The 19,464-nt window shown below is 42.4% G+C and overlaps 1 protein-coding gene across 5 annotated transcripts in view; it reads left to right on the top strand.

Annotated features, from left to right (window-relative positions):
• Positions 1–11,363, top strand: part of Ddc (dopa decarboxylase) — a 76,201-nt gene extending 64,838 nt beyond the window's left edge. For all 5 annotated transcript variants that reach the window (XM_076864642.1, XM_076864622.1, XM_076864652.1 and 2 more), the window contains 4 exons: positions 722–741; positions 4,639–4,737; positions 7,463–7,564; positions 11,161–11,363. In XM_076864642.1, coding sequence (XP_076720757.1) covers positions 722–741; positions 4,639–4,737; positions 7,463–7,564; positions 11,161–11,361 — 422 coding nt within the window. In that variant the 3' untranslated portion in view covers positions 11,362–11,363. The remainder of the gene's footprint in view (positions 1–721; positions 742–4,638; positions 4,738–7,462; positions 7,565–11,160) is intronic.
• The last annotated feature ends 8,101 nt before the right edge of the window (positions 11,364–19,464 follow it).

The following is a 19,464-nucleotide window of genomic DNA, read 5'->3' as shown; positions in this document are numbered from 1 at the left end:
ACTCCTCTACCAAGCGGTGTAACTACTACTGCAGATCCTTATAACTCTTACCTGATCCTTTGACAGGGTTACTTGTAGAAACTCATCTGAGTCCTCACCCAGGGTACTTTTCCCTGGGAGGTATTGCTTTAGGTGTGAGGGAAGACTAAAGTTCAAAACATCCATTTTTTTTATAACCAATGTGGAGCCACTGAATCCAGAATGAGGAAACTGACTCGATAGATACATATTCATGGAGCATCTGCTGTGCGTCAGATGCTGAACTAGATCTGTGAATACCGAGATGAATACTCCCATCAGGTTCCATTTTTTTCTTTATTATTTTTATCACTCTTTGAATCACCAATTCACCTTCCCAGGCATGAATGAATGGATGATGAATGATTTACATGATTTGAATGTAACTTACTACTGGGCACTAGATGAAATCTCAGCTTTCCATTCTTATGCAACTGCGGAAGACAGAACTAATGGTGCTTCATTAATAATTCAGCATTTTCAATGTGCATCCCGGACATAGTGCTTTCAGAGGACTCCCTTGGAATGTGTTACCTTGAGATGTGCCACAGGGAACTCCCAGGCCCAGTCAACCCTCGGGCAGTTTTTCATCTGCCTCAAAAGATTGTGTTTGTGATACAGAAATCCACCTTGAAGATGAAAATGATTATGTATGTTAACATTTTTTTGTCTAATGGTTTCTTTTTCTTTCTCTTTTCTTCAGGGCTTATCACTGACTACAGGGTAAGTGGACAACTTGTCTCATCAAACTAGGTCCATTATAATCCAAAATGTGAATGGTGTGCTGTCCCTCACTCTCCTGAGCAGAATTCCTCTGCAGAGCACCTTCTAATTGGGTCTCAACTGACCAATCAGGTGGGCTCTGTCAGGCACTGGGCGGATCTGCTGAGCTCACTACTCAGGGGTTCTAGGTTAGGTAGAATAACCTTGAATGCACCCTTAGACAGGGGGAAGGAACTTCTGCACCCCTATTCCTCTGGAAGGAAGGCTCTCTCTCCTGGGACAATGCAGCCCCTCCTTTCTTTGTTGCAGTTATGTTGCTGAGGTGGCATCCTGAGGAGTGAGAGAATATACAGATACCAGCAAAGGTGCTCAGACAGAAGGACAGTTATCTCAAAGCCTTGCCTCAAATTGCTTTGCTTCTCTCTTCTTTTTATTTGACACAGTGTTCCATAAAGTATATTTTGAAAATACCGGGTTATCCTAGCCTTACTCTGGAAAGGTATTTGAAACAATAAATAGAGCTCGAAGACTTATCACATAAGTAGGAGCTGGGGACACTCAGGAGAAAAGAGGTATTGGCTGCTTCCCCCTCATGACTTGTACCCAAAATTCTTTTTGTGTCAACACAGAGGTGATCTGTGCTGATTCTTTTTGTGGTGGGCTTAACATGTCATCAAAGCAAGGGCTGAGCTGCCCTGACAGAGGTTATGTGGCTGAACTGTCAGGGCCAGCATGTCTCCAGCTGATAAGCTAGCAGGGGCTGTGCCTCAAAGGCATACCTTTTCCTTCCTTTTCCTGTAGCAGCTACAAGCTGGGAGTGCAGGGGACCAGGAAGCCTTCCCAAGCCATCATGGTTTATCCTAGGACAGAGTTTTGGTGAAGTTTTCCAGGAACCATCCAGGTGTATGCCAGGGAGAAAGACCAGGGTGTATGAGAATAGGGGCATGACAGGGAGATGTGGACATGAATGATATCGTCGTTTCGTTTCTTTCAGAGACGATGATATCATTCAAACTGAAGACCATCAGAGCCACCAGGCAGGGGAGAGGACTCCCAGGACAGAATGTTGCCCACTGGGCTAGTCAGGGAAGTGAGGGATGACAGAAGTGAACAGGGTGAGGCAGGTCTGTGGACCCACCACTGAATGAGGGCATGAGGAGAGAGTGTTAGATCTAAGAGGTGGCTGTTCAGGACATATGGTTTGGCAAAGTCATTTTGCATTCTTTCTGGTTATGAACTGAAGACCAAAAAGGTAAGGATAGCATCATTTGCCCAAAATCTACATGATTATGGGCAAAGTGGGTATCCTTATGCTCATTGCATAGGTGAGGAGATAGAGGTTCGAAAAAGTTAGAGAATTGAAAGAAAAAACGTAGGACCCAGGTCACCAGCTCATCCCATTGAGCTGTACCCTTCCCCAAACTATTTGGATGAGGAAACTGCAACTGCTGGTACATGTTGGTAGCTTACCAAGAGTGGGTCAGTGTACTAGTTTTTAAATTTTTGATCACAGAGGAAGAATGTCCCAAGAAATAGATGATTAATATCTGGAGACTCACATAGAAGCACCAGAGGTGTAGCTCAGTGGTAGAGCACTTGCCCACTGTGCACAAGGCTCTGGGTTCCATCCCCACCACCTCCTAAAAGACAATACAAACTGACTTCCACATGCAGGAGTCATTTTGGGTGACCCATGTGGGAAGGTAGAAGGGGTTTTCTTGCTGATTGCTTCAGCATGTAAGTCAACAATATTCCCTAAGGTGAGGATGGGCTGCTCTGAGTCAGACCAGGTGCTGGGCTTGGGGCCAGGAATAAAGTAGCAAACTAGACAGAGTCTTTTTCTCCAGAACTTACATTGTTAGCAGGAGGTGAGGCTGATTGCACAGGAAATCACAGCCCTCCTGATGAGTTATACTCTGGTTTCATGCAGGAGAAAAGGAGTGGTGGGCGGGGGCATCTCATCCAGGCCTGTGTCAGGCTCAGAGAGGCAGTACAGGCATGAGGGAGTCACGTTTGAATGAGCAAACAATAAAACTGTGCGCATTTTCACTCAAGTGTCATAAAAATTACGTTTGCCTTGTTTTTCCTCCAAACGTTGGACTTAAATCACATTTCGATTGTCAGGAGGTTGACTTGGCAAGGGATGGTTTTGGAACGCCACCTCCATGCTGAACAATGGCAGGGAGCCATTGCTTCACTGGCTGTTAGTTAGTTGTGTGGTGAGAGGTTCCTCTTTTAGATTTTCCAAAAAGGTAAGTTAGCCTAATTCTTCCTGAACCTCCCAACAGCTTGCAGACACATTGTTAAATCACAAACAGCTGTGTGTACGCAGGTACGATTCCAGCTCTGCCACATTCTAGGTTGGTGACATTAGACATGTCATCCTCCGTGCCTGCTTTCCATCCCATAAAGGGAAGATCTGAACCCCTATTCCAGAGCACTGTTAGGAAGATGAAATGTGATGAAGTGTGAATACACTTAGCACAGTGTCCCGCATAAAATCAGAGGGAAACCACTGTAATCACTTCTGAGCCTACCTATGGGGTCCATGTTTCTCTTTGCAACTTGAGAAGCTCTCCCAGTTTGGACATGGCTGCTCTTCATTCATTTTACACACTCTGTAGTCATTCCCCCTCAACCACAGTTTCACTTTCTATGGTTTCAGTTACTCATGATAAAGGACAATCTGAAACTGTTAAGTACAAAATTCCAGAAATAACAATTCGTAAGTTTGAAATAACTTTTTATTACAGTATACTGTTACAATTGTTCTGTTTTTATTCTTAGTCATTGTGTTAATCTGTCTCTCTCTGAGGCTAATTTCTAAATTCAACTATCACAGGTGCGCATGTACAGGAAAGAACAGAATATGTAGGGCTCAGTACTATCTGTGGTTTCACACCTCCACTGGGGGTTTTGGAACGTGTCCCCAGTGCGTGGAGGGTGACTGTATTTAAAACACACCTATGCCCTTCCACTCAGCAGCAGTGCTGGGCTTGGCTGAGCGTCTCTGGAGCCCCAGGTGACAGGCAGTCCCAGTGAGTCTGGGGGTCCTTCCTCACCTTACCATGACACCCTGCGCCCAGCAGGGGGCCCTCTCTCATTCCTCAAGGAAGAGAAGATACAAAAGAGTTGCCATCAGCATCTTGCTAAGTTCTCATAGAATATTATCATTTAAAAAAAAAAAAAGCCATGATATGCTACCAGACGGTCTTCACGAATTGGCCCATCCTTCTCTTCCCTGTCCTTTTCCAACTTACTTCGTTACATTTTCAACCTTCCAAGAGTCACACCGGATGCAAAGTGCAGTCAGCCAGGAAAGTCTGGAAATTCAAGGGAAAGCAGAGGGAACACTTCTTTGAGGACCAACACATGGACACATGCTATGTCTTTCAGTAGAGGGGTCTTGGGGGTCACTCCCCTGCAGTCACTGAGATAAGAAAGGAATCAGTATTGGTCTGGAAAACAGTGCCAGGACATCATGGGAAGCATATGGCAGACAAATGTGGGTTTCAGCTCTCTCCATCCCTGCAGACAGAGACACCAGTGCAAAACTCTGCTTGCCCCCAATGGTGGTAAGCTTCCTAGAAACAGGGCCACATCTTTCCTGTTAGCTCGCTGTGGAGCCTCTTTCCCAGAACAGGTGTGAACTCAGCAAACATTTGTTGAGTGAAAACAATAATCATCAATGCCTCCCAAGTCAATAATCCCTGTCCTCATTTCCCTCAGAGGAGCTTTGCAAAGGCAGCCTCCCTCTGTGGCCCTGCTCATACCCCAGGATGGAAAATGTGCAGCCAGAGTCGGGTAGACACAGGGAACTAGTTGCCTTTAAGAGAAACAAGCCAACCAGTGGGTTAGAAAGGAAGCACTGATGCCCCATATTATATTTTATTTCAGCACTGGCAGATCCCACTGGGTCGAAGATTCCGCTCTTTGAAATTGTGGTTTGTCTTTAGAATGTATGGAGTCAAAGGACTGCAGGCTCATATCCGCAAGGTACTGTCTTCATTCTTTATCTCAGTAATACTATGGAGGGCTTAGGGGACTTAGAAATGAATTCAGATGTCTTAGTAAGTAAATACAAGCACGCATCACTTAACAACGTGGATAGGTTGTGAGAAATGCATCATTAGGTGGTTTTGTCACTGTGCCAACATCATAGAATGTACTTGCACAAACTAGGATAACTATAATCGTGTTGGAAGATACAGTCCATGGGGACCACCATGGCACATGTGGTCCATTGTTGACTGAAATGTCACTACACAGATTGGGACTGTATATGGTAAAGGATGCAAACTGTACTTTGGGTTGTCGAATGCACAATTATGGATCTTTGAGGACACCTCTATTAGGATTACAGGTTATCAACTCCAGGATGATGATTGTTTTAGTTAGCCTTTATACCGCTGTGACTAAAAGACCTGACCAGAACAATTGTAGAGGAGGAAACGTTTATTTGAGAGCTGATGGTTGGTTTCAGAGGGCTCAGAACATAGACAGCCAGTTCTATTCCTTCAGGACTCAAAGTGATGCTGAACATCATGGTAAAAGAGTATGGAGGGAAGCGGCTCACATGATGATCAGAAAGGGAGGGGGAGAGAGAAAGAGAGCTATCTTATCAGACACAAACAATATATACCCTAAAACCATACGCCCATTGCCCCACCTCCTCCAACCATACCCTACCTGCCTTCAGTGAACACTCAGTTAATCCCATCAGGTGATGAATTCACTGACTGGGTTAAGGCTCTCACAACCCAATCATTTCTCCTCCAAACCTTCTTGCCGTGTCTCACACATCAGCTTTTGGGGGACATCTCACATTCAAAACATAACAATGGTCAAAGTAAAAACATTATGTAGGTTGTACTTTTGGCACAGTGAGTTTCAGTGAGCAAAGAAGCAAAAGTGAGAATATAATGTGTTTTTCTTCAGAAGATTGCCAAAATAGGAGAATTTTAGAGTTGGTGTGGAATAGATACCATCTACACCAATTGTTCTCAAACACAGTGCCTGACCTACAGTGCCAGTGGCCTATGGCAGGTCCCAGCAACCTGCTTTAACAAGCAGTCTAGTCACATAATATGCACTTAAATTTGACAACCACTGATCTACTTCAAGTCCCACTACTCTACCATTTTTGTTCATCAAGCTGGGGAAACCGAGGCCTGAATATGAACCAGGACTTGCCTAAGGCCCACCCAGTTTGCCAGATGCAGGAGGCATGCTGACTTCAAGCTGGGTCCTTCCTTCTTCTGATCCTTTCTAAGCCAAGGCCTCATCCTGATGGTCAAAAGTCCCCAGGCTTCACAGGAAAGGCATGCCTGTAGTTTCTAACCCTAATGATATGACAATGCTTAACTTTAAGTCCTGTTGCTGCTGCATCACCAACTGTGCAGCTAAGGGCAGGGGTCAGATATGTTAGGTTCCTCCCTGTGACAGAGATACAGACATGCATCTATTTTCAAGCATTTGCTAAATGCTTGAAGCCACAAACTGGTACCTGTCTGCTTCAAGCTCATTCTAAGAAAAATTATGGGGCATCAAGCACTATGAGAGTCTATATGGTTAAAAAAAAAACTAGAAAAGGAACATGTGTATGAATTTATAAATAATGTATCTTATGTTCTTAATTGAGAAAAGTAGCAGGAGAATTGAATTCAAATTATTTGGAGAAAGAAGGCTAAAACATAAGTGGCTTATCGGTCCACAATGATTTCATCCATAAGCTTAAGGACAATGAGCTGTGATTATGCTGCCTCTTTTTGAAAGGATTCCCAGTCCTACCTTAGCAGGAATGTGGGAAAGGACTGGACCAAAACTTCCTCCCTAGGCAGGAGCCTGCTTTGGGGATACCTGAGTCCAAAGTCTTTGGCGCCCTCTGGTGGTCATAAGAGGGATTGCTTATTTCCCAACAAGCTTTGGTCCAGAATTTTCGCAGAGCTCCTCTGGTGCATTTACCACGTGATGGTGACCAGAAGCGCGCTGGATGCTCAAGGTTCTGAATGAACCAGAACTCCTAATCCGCGAGAGTTTTTCTCCATGGATCACAGATGATTCTAGTCAGTTTTTGAGTTCTTAACATCTAGGAGTTAAATAAGGTTGACATCAACCTTATTCAGTGACAGGAAGGCAGCTCTTGAATGTGATGGTGTATGTGTGGTTTCTGTGTCTCAGGGACAAGCACCATGGAACTAGAGCCACACCAACCGCAGAACCGAAAGTCTCATATTAGCTGCATTCGAATCCTAGCTCAGAAGGCATGGCAATAGGATATTGGGCATGTTAACTCTCTGACCCTGTTTCCTGAACTGGAAAATGGATATAAACCAGTATCCATCACTATGTTGTGAGTTGTCATGAGGAAGAAGTGGTAGATGAACGTTAGCCTTTATATCTTCTACAGTGTTCCAGCACCTCTTTGCAATTTTGTTATAAAAGACAGATTTTTCAGGGGCAAGGGTGTAGAAATAGCCCCATGAACAGAAAAAAAAATGATGTTATTTTTTTCTGAGGACATTAAGCCTTTTTTCATAGTAATGAATGAGTTTCTTTGGGAACAGCTGGTGAGGGGACAACACAAACACTTGAAGAAAATTGCAGAGAGTATGTAAATGAATTATGGATGTGCAGTTTAATAGGGTTTTCTAGATGGTTAAGTTTTGAATTCAGTGATGATGAGAAACTCAAGCACCTTTCCCCCTCTCTCTCTCTCAAGCACGTCCAGCTGGCTCATAAGTTTGAGTCTTTGGTGCGCCAGGATTCCCGCTTTGAGATCTGTGCAGAAGTCACTCTGGGACTAGTCTGCTTCCGGCTAAAGGTTTGTTTATGTCTATCATCGTCCTCATCATTTTCTTTGAATGGGACCGAGAGGCAAGTCCCATTCTGACCTCCACACTCAGATGCCTTCATCAGCGTCCCAGGAACACTGAACGAAAACCATGGTATTTAGCCCACAGCCCAGAGGAAATCTGGCTTCCTGGGAGGCCCTGCCCAGATTGTCCTGCACGGACCGTTGATGTTCAGCTTTCTTGGAGACGTACTTGTAGACTTCTTGCTCCTTAGTCCTAGATTTCTCCCTATCTTTTCCATCCCCAAGACTCTGTTCCCACCACTGAAATTCTCTATGGGACGCCCATCTGTGGCCTCACTAACTTGAGCTTCTCTGTGGACCTATAGCATGGGCCCCATCTGGGAGCTGGTTAGAAAAGTAAATCTCCCCAACCTAGCCACCCTGACTCCATATCTCAACAAGACCCCACACAGGAGGGTGAGGTATTCCAGGCTGTGTGTTCCATGTGCATTCATTAGGTGAATGGCCCTGGGGAGTCAAGATGAAAGTCATCTTGTTGAGATTCTTGATGATATTTCTCAAAAGGACCTATGGTGTACTGCATGCATACCCCATTAATCTTTGTGGTGTAAATGAAGTCAGATGAGAATTAACAACCAACTCTCGGACATCTACAGAGATGGCTTTTAATACAATGAGAGGATTTTATTGTCACTGTTTCAGTGCTGGGGATCCAACCCAGGCGCGCGCGTGCGCACACACACACACACACACACACACACACACACAAATGCTCTATTACTGAGCTAAACCCCTAGCTCCCTTACCCTTTGGGTCTTGCTGTGATTCCCAGCTGGTGGGGAATTTGAAATCTTCCTAAGTAATTGGGAGGTACATGCTACCGCATTTTACTGGCTTATAGTTTCTGAATCGGTTTGAGGTCTTCCCATAAGGCCTCCTATTTCCAATCACAGACAGAAATCAGGAACAGGAACAGACTGGGTTGTGTCATTGTCATGGTACTGTCACTCAAAGTGTGGCACTGCCCCTCCATGTATTGTCTCCTTCCCCTCACCTGATTCTTGGAGCTTTGCAGTGAGGATGAGATCCAGGTATGGAAAAGTCGGGAGGCAGCAGGACTAGAGGGGCCTTATAACAAGAGAGAAGCCTTGGGTGATGGTGTCAGAACATGGTTATGCAGATGACATGATGTGGCAGTTCTATCAAAGTTGGGGACTGGCATTTTGCTCAGACTTGTCTGCCCCCAAGTGGTTGCATTGTTTTATTGCCAGGATTCTTGCAGGAACTTTTTATGATTTATTGAGATGTAATTCACTTAAATTGCCCATTTGTGTGATTTCTACTGTATTCACAGGGCTGTGCAGACATCACTAATTTTAGAGCATCTTCACCCTAAAAAACAAACCTCTCACCCATGAGCACTCATCCTCCATTCCCCAGCTTAGGTTGATTAATCTGATCTCTGTCTCTAGACATTTGCCTATTCCAGACATTCCTATAAATGGACTTTTAAATATACGTTGGCTTTGCCACTGACTTCTTTCAGTTAGCATAATGTTGTCAAGGTTAAGACTTTCATTCTAGTGGCATAATTTACTAATTATGCCAAACCTATCTGTGCCTTAGTCCTTTCTTCTCAAGTGAACTGTAATGTGTGTGGCTCTTACATGCAGGAAACCCAGGGAAGTTTTCAGTTAACAAGCTGCTTCCATCCCATGAATCTGGTTTCTTCTTGAAGAAGCACGTTAGTTAAACGTTATGGTTCATTTTTCTGCCACTGTAACTATTATATTCTCATTATTTTCTCCTCATCCTATTCATCTCCAGTAGGAGTTTCAAGTCCTCCACATCACTTACTACCTTAACATACACTGTGGCTCTTTATTTAAGCTGAAGCATGTGATGTTGTGTAACTGATTCTCTTTCCCTTCATCTTTACCTGGTCAGTCTCCTCCTCTGTCTCATTCAGCTATTTTTGTCTTTCTTTTACCTCTGACCATTTTTCCTGTTTGCTTTCTTGCCTTTACTTACACATATCTAGTCCAATTCATTTGAAAATTGCAAGCACTTTTTTCCCTAAATCATTTGCCTTCATTTTCTGCACTATATAAATTTCAGACTCATACTTAGTCTCTTTAATAAAATTCCATTCCCTTGGTACCAATTTTTTTCTTTCTTTCCTCCCTCCCTTCTTGCCTTCTTTTTGTTCTCCACCTTGAATTTGTCTACCTGGCATACAAGGCAGCAATTTCTCTACTGTCTGTGGCCCCTTCACTGTGCACTTGGGCACTGAAGGCAGCCACATTCTAGCTCATAGCCAGAGTCGTGGTGGATTTGTCCAAGGCCAAAGCCATTTTCCAGTATTGAGCAGGTGTTCAGCTAGAGTGGACTGCCAAGTAGACTGGGCACTTCCCTCCTCCCTCTTCTTCTTTCTCTGGACTTTGAAGAAAGGGCCAGAAGAAGTAGCACAAGTCTAAAAGGGTCATATGACTAGGATGCAATGCTCTACATCCAGCCCTTTCTATTTTCCACTTAGAGGAAGGGAAGCCACTACGTGAAAACTAGACAGAGGCAGAAACTAGAAAGGGCAAAGAAGAGCCGTAAGCCTGGCTGGCTGACTGCACCAGCGGTTAGTAGGGGAAGCACTGACTTCCCATATACTGTTTGATACAGACCTCTCAGCCCTGATTAGTCAGCAGGAGCTCTGCACGTGGCCCCTGGCCCCCAAGCTGGTTGGCTGTTCTCTTCCTAAGGGGCTGTGTGGAGGCCACCAATGAGCCCTCGATCCTGTGGTTCATGGACATCTTCCCAGATTCGAACAATAGCTTGACTATTGTGCTTCATTTTCTCTGTTGTTGAGATTTTCTCTGTGTTTCGGTACGAATTTAGACTCCCACTCTGGTGCTATTCAGAATCCTCAGGCATGTTGTTTAAACTCATTCATTTGAAATCAATTTAAAAAAAATAAAGATATAGGTCAAAAACAATAATTATAAAATGAATAGGGCTTACTAATTTTAATAAAATTTTATATTATATATGCAGATTAAAAAAAGCAAAACTCATTCATTTGTAGATGACATCTCTAGGGATCTTCAATTTTCTTAAACAAACTTGGACCATATGAGGGTCATCTTTTTTGGGGGGGTGGGAGGTACCGGGGGATTTAACTCAGGGGCCACTGAACCACATCCCCAGCCCTATTTATATATATATATTATTTAGAGATAGGGTCTCACTGAGTTGCTTAGCTCCTCCCTTTTGCTGAGGCTGGCTTTGAACTCAACACCTTCCTGCCTCAGCCTCCTGAGTCACTGGGATTACAGGTATGTGCCACCCCGCCCGGTGGGGGGGGGTGGGGTCATCTTTAGACAGTACATTAGAACTTGGAGGAATGATTTTGTGAGGAGAGGAGATGGTCTTTTAGCCTGTGTTACTATTATTTTATGGAACTTTTAAACACTGTAAATGAAAGGTGGATTGGGAAGGTCCTTTTTCACCAGGCATCCTAGACTTGGTGTTACCCAACGATGAGATGAGTTGAATTTTGGGGACCTCAGAGGAGTGAACGTAGTTTTTTCCCTTTGAATCCCACCCTCCAGGGTTCCAACCAACTGAACGAAGCTCTTCTGCAAAGAATCAACAATGCCAAAAAAATCCACTTGGTTCCGTGTCACCTCCGAGACAAGTTCGTGCTGCGTTTTGCCATCTGCTCTCGCATGGTGGAATCTGCCCACGTGCAATTCGCCTGGGAGCACATCAGAGAGCTGGGGGAAGACGTGCTGAGAGCAGAGAAGAAGTGAAAGTGGAGCCGGCTGCAGGTAAGCCGCTTGTGCCAGGAACATCCTGTCCTCCTGGAGTCAGGGTCAGAGTGGGGATCCCCGACTGGCTCAGTTCTGGCTCTGCCCCTCAGCGCTGCTGTGGACCGAATTTTCTCTTTGGTAAAGTCAGAGAAAATTCTATCATGCTTGGTCCAGAGGAGTGGAAAGAGCGCTATCTGTAATGATTCTCTACAGATTTTTGGTTATTTATTTTAAATGAGAACATCGTTTTCTATCATTCTTTCCCTTCAGATTTCCCCAGTTTATTAAGCTAACTTGCTATCATAATGAGCTTATATATCAAACTGGCAAGCTTTAGATAAATGAAAACAATAAAACAGGAATTTCATGTGAGTGATAATTTACTGTCAGGAAGGACCCAGGTCTTGATGGTTTAGAGAAAGAGCCTATTTAGACGACTGGGCTTCTTGGTAATAATGAGGGGTTTTAACTACATCAATTAAGCCCAGCAAAGAGCACACAGGTAACTCATAAGGACAATGTTTTAAGCAAACGCAGCACTGGCAACAGGAAGACTATTTAAAATTATATGTGTGGGAGTTAAAACAATCTTAAACGACTTCATTAGATTATTTTAAGAATATCATTCAGAAAGGGAAGGTACTGGAGAATGAAATCCACCAAATTATGTTATGTGCATGTACAAATATGGCATAATGAATTCCACTATTATATATGATTTTAATGCACCAATTTAAAAAACAAGAACACACCCAACAGCAGCCCTCCCCACCAAGAATGTCATTCAATTGGAATTTCCTACTTTTTTCTGTGTCTGTCATTTCTTTCTTTTTGCCCCATTTGGGGGAAGGGTAGTAGACCCTCCTAACCTCTGCTTGTCTTTGTCTCTCTCCTCTTCATTTCTCCATTGACCTCATTCATAACCCATCAGAGATGCAGAACATAGGGGTATAGTGTAATTTATTTGACCAATTGCATGCAACTTTATCTTCCTTGCTCCTAATTTTAATTGAGAATTCCTGAAATATAGTGCTTAAAAAATCCAATAGTTTAAAATTGTATTTTATTACATGAGTGAATGGCCTATGGATGGTCAATTTCAGTAAGGTGAGGCCAAAGAAACCACCTTCTCATTGGAAATATGCCCAGTAATACAAGGCCCTTTTCCTGGTGTGGTAAGGGCCTTCCTCCACACCTAAATTAAGAGACCTCCCTCCCTAGAACAACTTGATCATACATCCAATATCTCTGGAAGGTATCAGGGAGAAGCTCATACCTTGATAGTATTCCATTGCTCTAAGCATATGTTAGTATACACAAAACAAGCAACCCTACAAGCAAGTACTACTGATTAGCCTTTCTGCAAACCTATATTTGCAGATATCTAACAAGTATCTATTATGTCAGAATCTTATTCCCATATGCTCAAAATGATACACAGAGAGACTATAGCTCTGGAAAATAACATGTGGGGAGACTGTAGCTCACAGGCATATTTTCAATAGAAATCATAATTCCTGTGGTGTCATTATTTGCTGCAGATTCAAAAGGTAAAAATAAGCTTCAATTTTCTAACAAATATATAGAGGATACCTTAGTAAATTACAATGCATGTATATTGTTTTGACCAGATTAATTGGAATAATGAAAATCTTAATACCTTGGATTTACTTGTAACTACTTGATGTTGTCATATCATTTTTAGGTAATCACAGTTCTAAGAGAAAGTAGGAGTTGTTTATATTTTACAGAGGGTGGGAAATTAGAGAGTCTATTTGATGTTGATAAAATTTGTCAGTTTGTTAATAAAAGTTCCTTTCTTTCAATTCAAACTATTTTACATTTACAATTGACCTCCTTCACTGGAGAAATAGTATGCAAATTTTTATTCTTTATTTTCTTAATGTAGCCATATGCTCATTGTATTTTTTTTTCTATAGAGATGAAAAGTTGAAAGGACATATATCTGAAAACTGAAATAAGAAGAAAATAAATATCATCCTGATTCTGTGGAACTGAGTCTGTATGTGACCTCCCATGTCTGCTCCAAAGTTAACCAGACACCTGTCATTATGTCTTTTAACATTAATCAAAGTTAATAAGACCTGTCATAGTGTCTCATCAGTGAAGAAATATTTACTATATGGAAAGTTTATCTCAGTGACTACAGTTTTCATTTATGATTTAACTATGGTTTTTCATGATTAAAAATCATAAGTTTTCATGCTTTTGAATCAATCAGTGTGGCAAAAGAGGCTTATTGAAATATTTCCCAGGGCAGTCTATGATCATAACTAGAGATTATACCTGTGCTCCTAAATTATCCTGTCATGTGACTAAATGCTTAATAAACAGTTGATGTAAAATGCTAATTGTGGTGGGTAATCATCTTGTTCTACATTATATCAATGGAATCTTTTGATATAAACTTACTCTTTCAACTAGCCCAAAACAGCATTCTTGGATATTGTCAAATTCATTCATTTTTTTCAAACATATGTTATTGAGAGCCTTGTATGCATTTAAAAAAAAACTATTCTAGATGCATTCAAATGCACATCTTACTTGGAGATGACTTCAACTTCTAGGGAAATAAATTCAGAACACTAGACAACCTGGATTCAAACAATGAGCTCAAGAGTTATATGACTTTCTGGGCCATGGCTTTCTTGTCTGATGAATCCATCTGCTATATTGTATCATGACTAATAAGCAATGGAAGAGCACCCATTGAAACATAAATTCTAATAAGGATGTAGTATTTATTGAAATAAGTTCCTATCTTTATTTGGAACCATTTTTCTTTTAGAAACATGTGTTGTTATTCTAAGGTTAGTTATTATCCTCTAGACAATAACTGATAACTATGTAAATGTGATTGAATGATATGATCTGTTATTCCTAAATCTGGAAATTCACCAGATGCTATGTAGTTCTCCATCTGATTTGGGGAGGATATTTGTTCATCAGCGAATCAGATCTGAGTTCTGTCATGGGGTGGGGACATGGGATGGTCCATTAGGCTCCACTGGGGTTATATGTGGTAGGACCAGTGGGTGTGGAGACCTCAGATCATTGAGTTGAGGCTGGAGCACCTAAATTTTACAATGAGATGTTTTTGCACCTGAGTGTGCCCTTGTGTTAAGATAATTGTAGCCTGGCAAGATTGCTGTAGCCTGGCACAGTGATACACACCTATAATTCCAGTGGCTCTGGAGGCTGAGGCAGGAGAATCACAAGTTCAAGACCAGTCCCAGCAATTTAGCAAGGCTCTAAACATATTAGCAAGATCCTGTCTCAAAATAAAAAAATAAAAAGAGCTGGGAACATGGCTCAGTTGTAAGGCTATAAGACTCTAAGATGAGCCACTAGTCCCTGTTATTAGCCTTCAGATTTTTGCAGCAGCTCCATCCAGCCTGGATCATAAATGTACTTTGGGAAGATGGCTGAGAACTAAATTCAAGACAGGGGCCTAGGCAGAAGTAGCACTAGAGATATTGCACAGATGGAAGGCAGGAGATTAGCTGTCTTCAAACTTTAATTTGGAAAGCCTTCTCTGTAGCTTCAAAGAGTGACGATAAAAAGACAGGTCTATTAAACATGAAGAAAAACTTAAAAGTCAACCCATCAGCAAATGGAATATGTTTTCTTATAGGGGAGAGAATTCTCCACCATTGTGGAGACTCAAGTTGAGATGGGGAAAATCAAGGTTTGGGAAGTGGTAAAGAATATTCTTGCATGAGACAGAAGTTGGACTAGAAAGTAAGCCCTTCTATGTAAGCCCTCTCTTATGGCTGAATTCTGATATTCTGTGAAAATAAAAGAGAATTTGGCTACATTATTAAATAGAAAGATTAAGGAGCTTAAAATGTGGAAAAACTACAACAAGGTGGGTTAGTTTTCAGTACCAACCTCTAATCAGGGCAATCTCCATGTTACAAAGGGATGGCTTCGATATAATAACAACCCCAACACATAGGCAGTGCTAACTGGGGCCCAGGTAATGGTCTAACTGCTATTTAGGCACTGACTATGTTTATTCCCAACAACACTTGGTAGTGACTGGTGAGCTGCAGAGTAGGCACTTGAACCCTGGAAAATCAACCCCACAGGCCCTATGATCCTGTCCCTTTACAACTCCTCTGGTGCTATAAGAAGAGGTATTCGTTTCCTGGAGCTAATAACAAAGTACCACAATCTTGGAGTCTTTAAACAAGAAAAAATTATTCTCTTACAGTTCTGGAGACTAGAAGCCCCAAATCAAGGTGTCACCAGGCCATGTCACCTCCAGGTCCAACTTCTGGTAACCCCAGACATTCACTGGCTTCTGAGGAATCACTCCAATCTGCTTGTGCCTGCCATCTTCCCTCTGTGTATCTCTTCCTTGTGTTTATAAGAACACCAATTGGATGACTGCCTTCCCTAATCCAGTATGACCTCATTTTAACTTGATTAAGACTCTTTAAAGACACTATTTGCTAATAAGGTCAGATATACAGATATTAGGGGTTAAGATTTCAACATAACTGTGTGGGGGACACAATTCAACCCATAACACATCAAACTAGAAGCACCTAAGAGGACAGACTCAGGTTGGTAGCATGGTTCTGGAGGAAAATAACCAAAGCAGATTGTTCCTTCCCACTCCGCCCTGCCCCATATCAGGTGTTAAGTAAAAATTATGGGAGACCATTATTTTGGGCTGAGCTCCTTCACTAAGCCCCAACAGACCAGACCAAACTAAAATGGAGTCACTCATGCCAAGTGCCCTGTAATCAAACTGAAACTTTAAAGAAGCAGAGGATCCCCAAACAGACCAGTTCTTCCTGGAAACAGGATATTTACCGAAACTAACTGGAGAGAACTCAGTTTACCCGAGTCAGCAGAATAAGCAAGTCCCTCTACTATAACCCTTACTTGAAAAGTAACTTGACATAACCTGATGTTAACCCATCAGTTCTTTTTCTATCATCCTGCTTCCCTATTCTGACCTTACAAAATCCACCCTTCTGCTTTTGCCCAATGGAAGCACTCATTCTATTTTTCAGACTCAACGTGCCTCTAATTCACGAACTGCAAATAAAAGCTAGTTAGAACTTCCGTTAAATTTGTGGACATTCTGTCTTCTGACATAGGGAAAGGTACCACCTCCCAACTCACGGGTTCTGTTTAAGATGGTGATGCCAGGTATAGCCTCTTCATATCCCTTTATGATTTTCTGTGCTGCTGATGAAAATCTCTCACTAGAATTGTGCATTTCCTCTACTCCAGGGCAGCATGTCTTCTTTAATGGAGGGCTAAATACTGTCTCTTAATCGTCATTCTGCCTTCTTCCTCACCACAGAATTAGGAAGCTGAAAGGTTTGGGTTATCATTGTGAATCTAGCTACATTCAGGGAATCCCACAGAAAAGGAACTAGATTTAAATTTGTTTGTCTTATCTGCTTTCCTATCTCCCAAACCCACCTACAAACACATCTCACTAAACTTTCACAAAGTAAATCTCCTGGCAGAAAAGGATGCACATTATTTGGGGCCATACTATCCCTCTGTTCAAAAACAAATGAGCTCACTGAACAAACACTGGCACATTATCCAGAGACCATGTTTACAGCATTCATGAATATGGAAATGAATAAATAGCTCCCAGAATCCCTCACACCAAAAGGACTGGCACTCTGTCTGCAGTAGGTGGAAACGTCTTCCCTGAAGGTTAACTACTAACCAGGAGGGGGAAAAAAAGAGTCTATTACACTGGGTTCTTGGAAGGAAAGACTAATATTTATAAAGCTCAAGCTAGTGCTTTCATATTATGTTAAATTATTAGGATGCTATTACAACATGTCAGGTTCTAAAAAGATGGAAAAGTCTTGTATAGCATAAGGTTTTGAATCCCAGTAATGGCATTTTTAGTAACAATAAAAATTAAAGAAAAAAAAGATCACATCTTCTGTTAAATGTCTGCCACGTGCCAGTTACTGCTTTGATATCTCCAATTGATTGTGGACTTTACAATAGCATTCTGAGTCACAGATTATTTCTGTCTGAAAGAGGAGGAGATAGGGAACCTGCTAATTAATGGTCCGCGAGGAGCGAGATCCCCAGGCTACAGTGAAGGCAAGGGGTTGGCAGGCCCCAGGACTCAGCCTAAGGACGTCTTGAATAATTCCTAACTTAAACGCAGTCACTCCTCCCCCCACGCCCCCAACCCCTCTTTGCTTCTAGCGCAGAAGGCGGGCGGTTTGCTCACCCAGGTGAGTCCTGAAAATCTCTATCTATCGGAATCCTTCGAAATTTCATTCAGCTCTCATCACTACTTCTCTTTATTTTGGAGCACTTTAAAAATTTATGCTTAGACTCATTGAAACGAAGACACTTAAGGTAAATCCATCCACATCACTTAAGGTAAATCCTCCCCGGCTGGACAGATCGCAAGTCTCCGTTCGCAGAATATCTGCAACAAGTCTCCTTTATCAGAATGTCACCATCCAGCACCGCAAAAATAAATAAATAAACAAAAAGACAAGAAAAAGAAAGTGAAAGAAAGAATGCATGATGAATGAATGAAAAGGAAAAAGAAGAAGAAGAAAAAAAAAACCCGCTCGCGGCCCCCTATAGAGCCGCGGCCTGGCGCGCGCCCCCGCCTCCCCCGCGCACGCGCCCCCGCTCGCACGCATGCACGCACGGCGCGGGCACGAGCACGTCACGCTACGCAGGCGCACGTCGGACCCCGCGCTTTTCGGAGGCTGAGAGCGACTCGGCCAGCTGCAGGTAGGCTGTGGTGAGTCCCGCGGGGTTGGAGACTCGGCGCCTGGCAGGTAGTCTGCAGAAAAATCTCTGTGGGCCTGTGGGGCGCGAGCAGGGGCTCCGTGGGAGGCCAGTGACAGGTCAGAGTCCAGCAGGTGGCTGCGGATTTTCTTTTGGGGCTGTATCTTCCGTGCCCCATTCTTTCACGTTTGTTGTACGGGACGGTGGTCTTGGGAAGTTAGGATGAGGTGACGATTGGTAAACCGGAGTGGGCTTGGCGGCGGGCTGAGAGCGGTTGGGTGCGGTTGAGGACAGCTTTTGGGCTGTATCTGCCACCGCTAACTTCAGCAAAGACTGGGAGGGCTGGAGCCTTTACTGTGTAAATGTACTGAGTCTCAGTATCTTCTACCATTATCGGCAATACTCGTAGTACAGGTAGAACATCCTTCATCAGAAAACCCGTATTGCTGCAGAGTCTGAAACTTTTTGAGCCCTTACACGACATTGCACGTGGAAAACGTTGCACCATGAAACTTTCCTTAACAAAATTGTTAATATTGTATAAAGTTAACCTTCAGGCTGTGCTTATAAGGTACATACGTAGGTCTCTCCCTAACATAGTTCATCTTATATATACACCCACGCCACGATTTTTTTTTATTTTCAGAAATCATAAACACTTCTGGTCTTAAGCATTTTGGATAAGGGATGTGCAACCTGCAGTAAGTCAGAGCTGCTTTCTGCTGGTCCCTGACCATATGTATTTCCTATAGATTGAGACAGTCTGTTAACTTCTGTGGTGAGAAAGAAATGCTAATATCTCATTGTGAAGAATAATAAGACACATTTTATCTATTGCTGAGAAGTGTTTTGCAGAACTAAAAGACCATGTCAGCTAGTTAGTTGCATTTTTTTTTTTTTTTTTAATATGTGAAGACAGACACACACATTAAGAGACCTACCCAGGGTCAGTGCTGGATGATAATGGAGCCAGTATCTGAACATAGTCAGCCAGTATTCAGATCCTGTGCTCTTATTTCCTGTGCTATTTTTGCCTTTGGGAAATAGTTCTTTTCTATAAAAGACCTGTACAGTGTCTGCCATATGGTAGGAGCTGTACCAGTATTCTATTGCTATTATTTTAGTCTAGGTTTTGAGAGAATGTAAATGTGATAGAAAATTAGTTCCTATTAGCAGAAGCTAACTATCCAGTTTGGAAGGCAAATATATTCAATAGATAATTAGAAAATTATAAATAAAAGGAATTTTGAAACAGTTCTTATGTCAATGCTAATTAACCATAATTTTTAAGTCTAGGAAAGGCCATAAAAGTTAAATTGACTTAGAAATGGTAAA

The sequence above is a fragment of the Callospermophilus lateralis genome, chromosome 1 (genome assembly GCF_048772815.1).
Source record: "Callospermophilus lateralis isolate mCalLat2 chromosome 1, mCalLat2.hap1, whole genome shotgun sequence".
Lineage (NCBI taxonomy): Eukaryota > Metazoa > Chordata > Mammalia > Rodentia > Sciuridae > Callospermophilus > Callospermophilus lateralis.
Note: the sequence above shows the minus strand (reverse complement) of the source record. Positions and strands in the feature narration are given on the sequence as shown.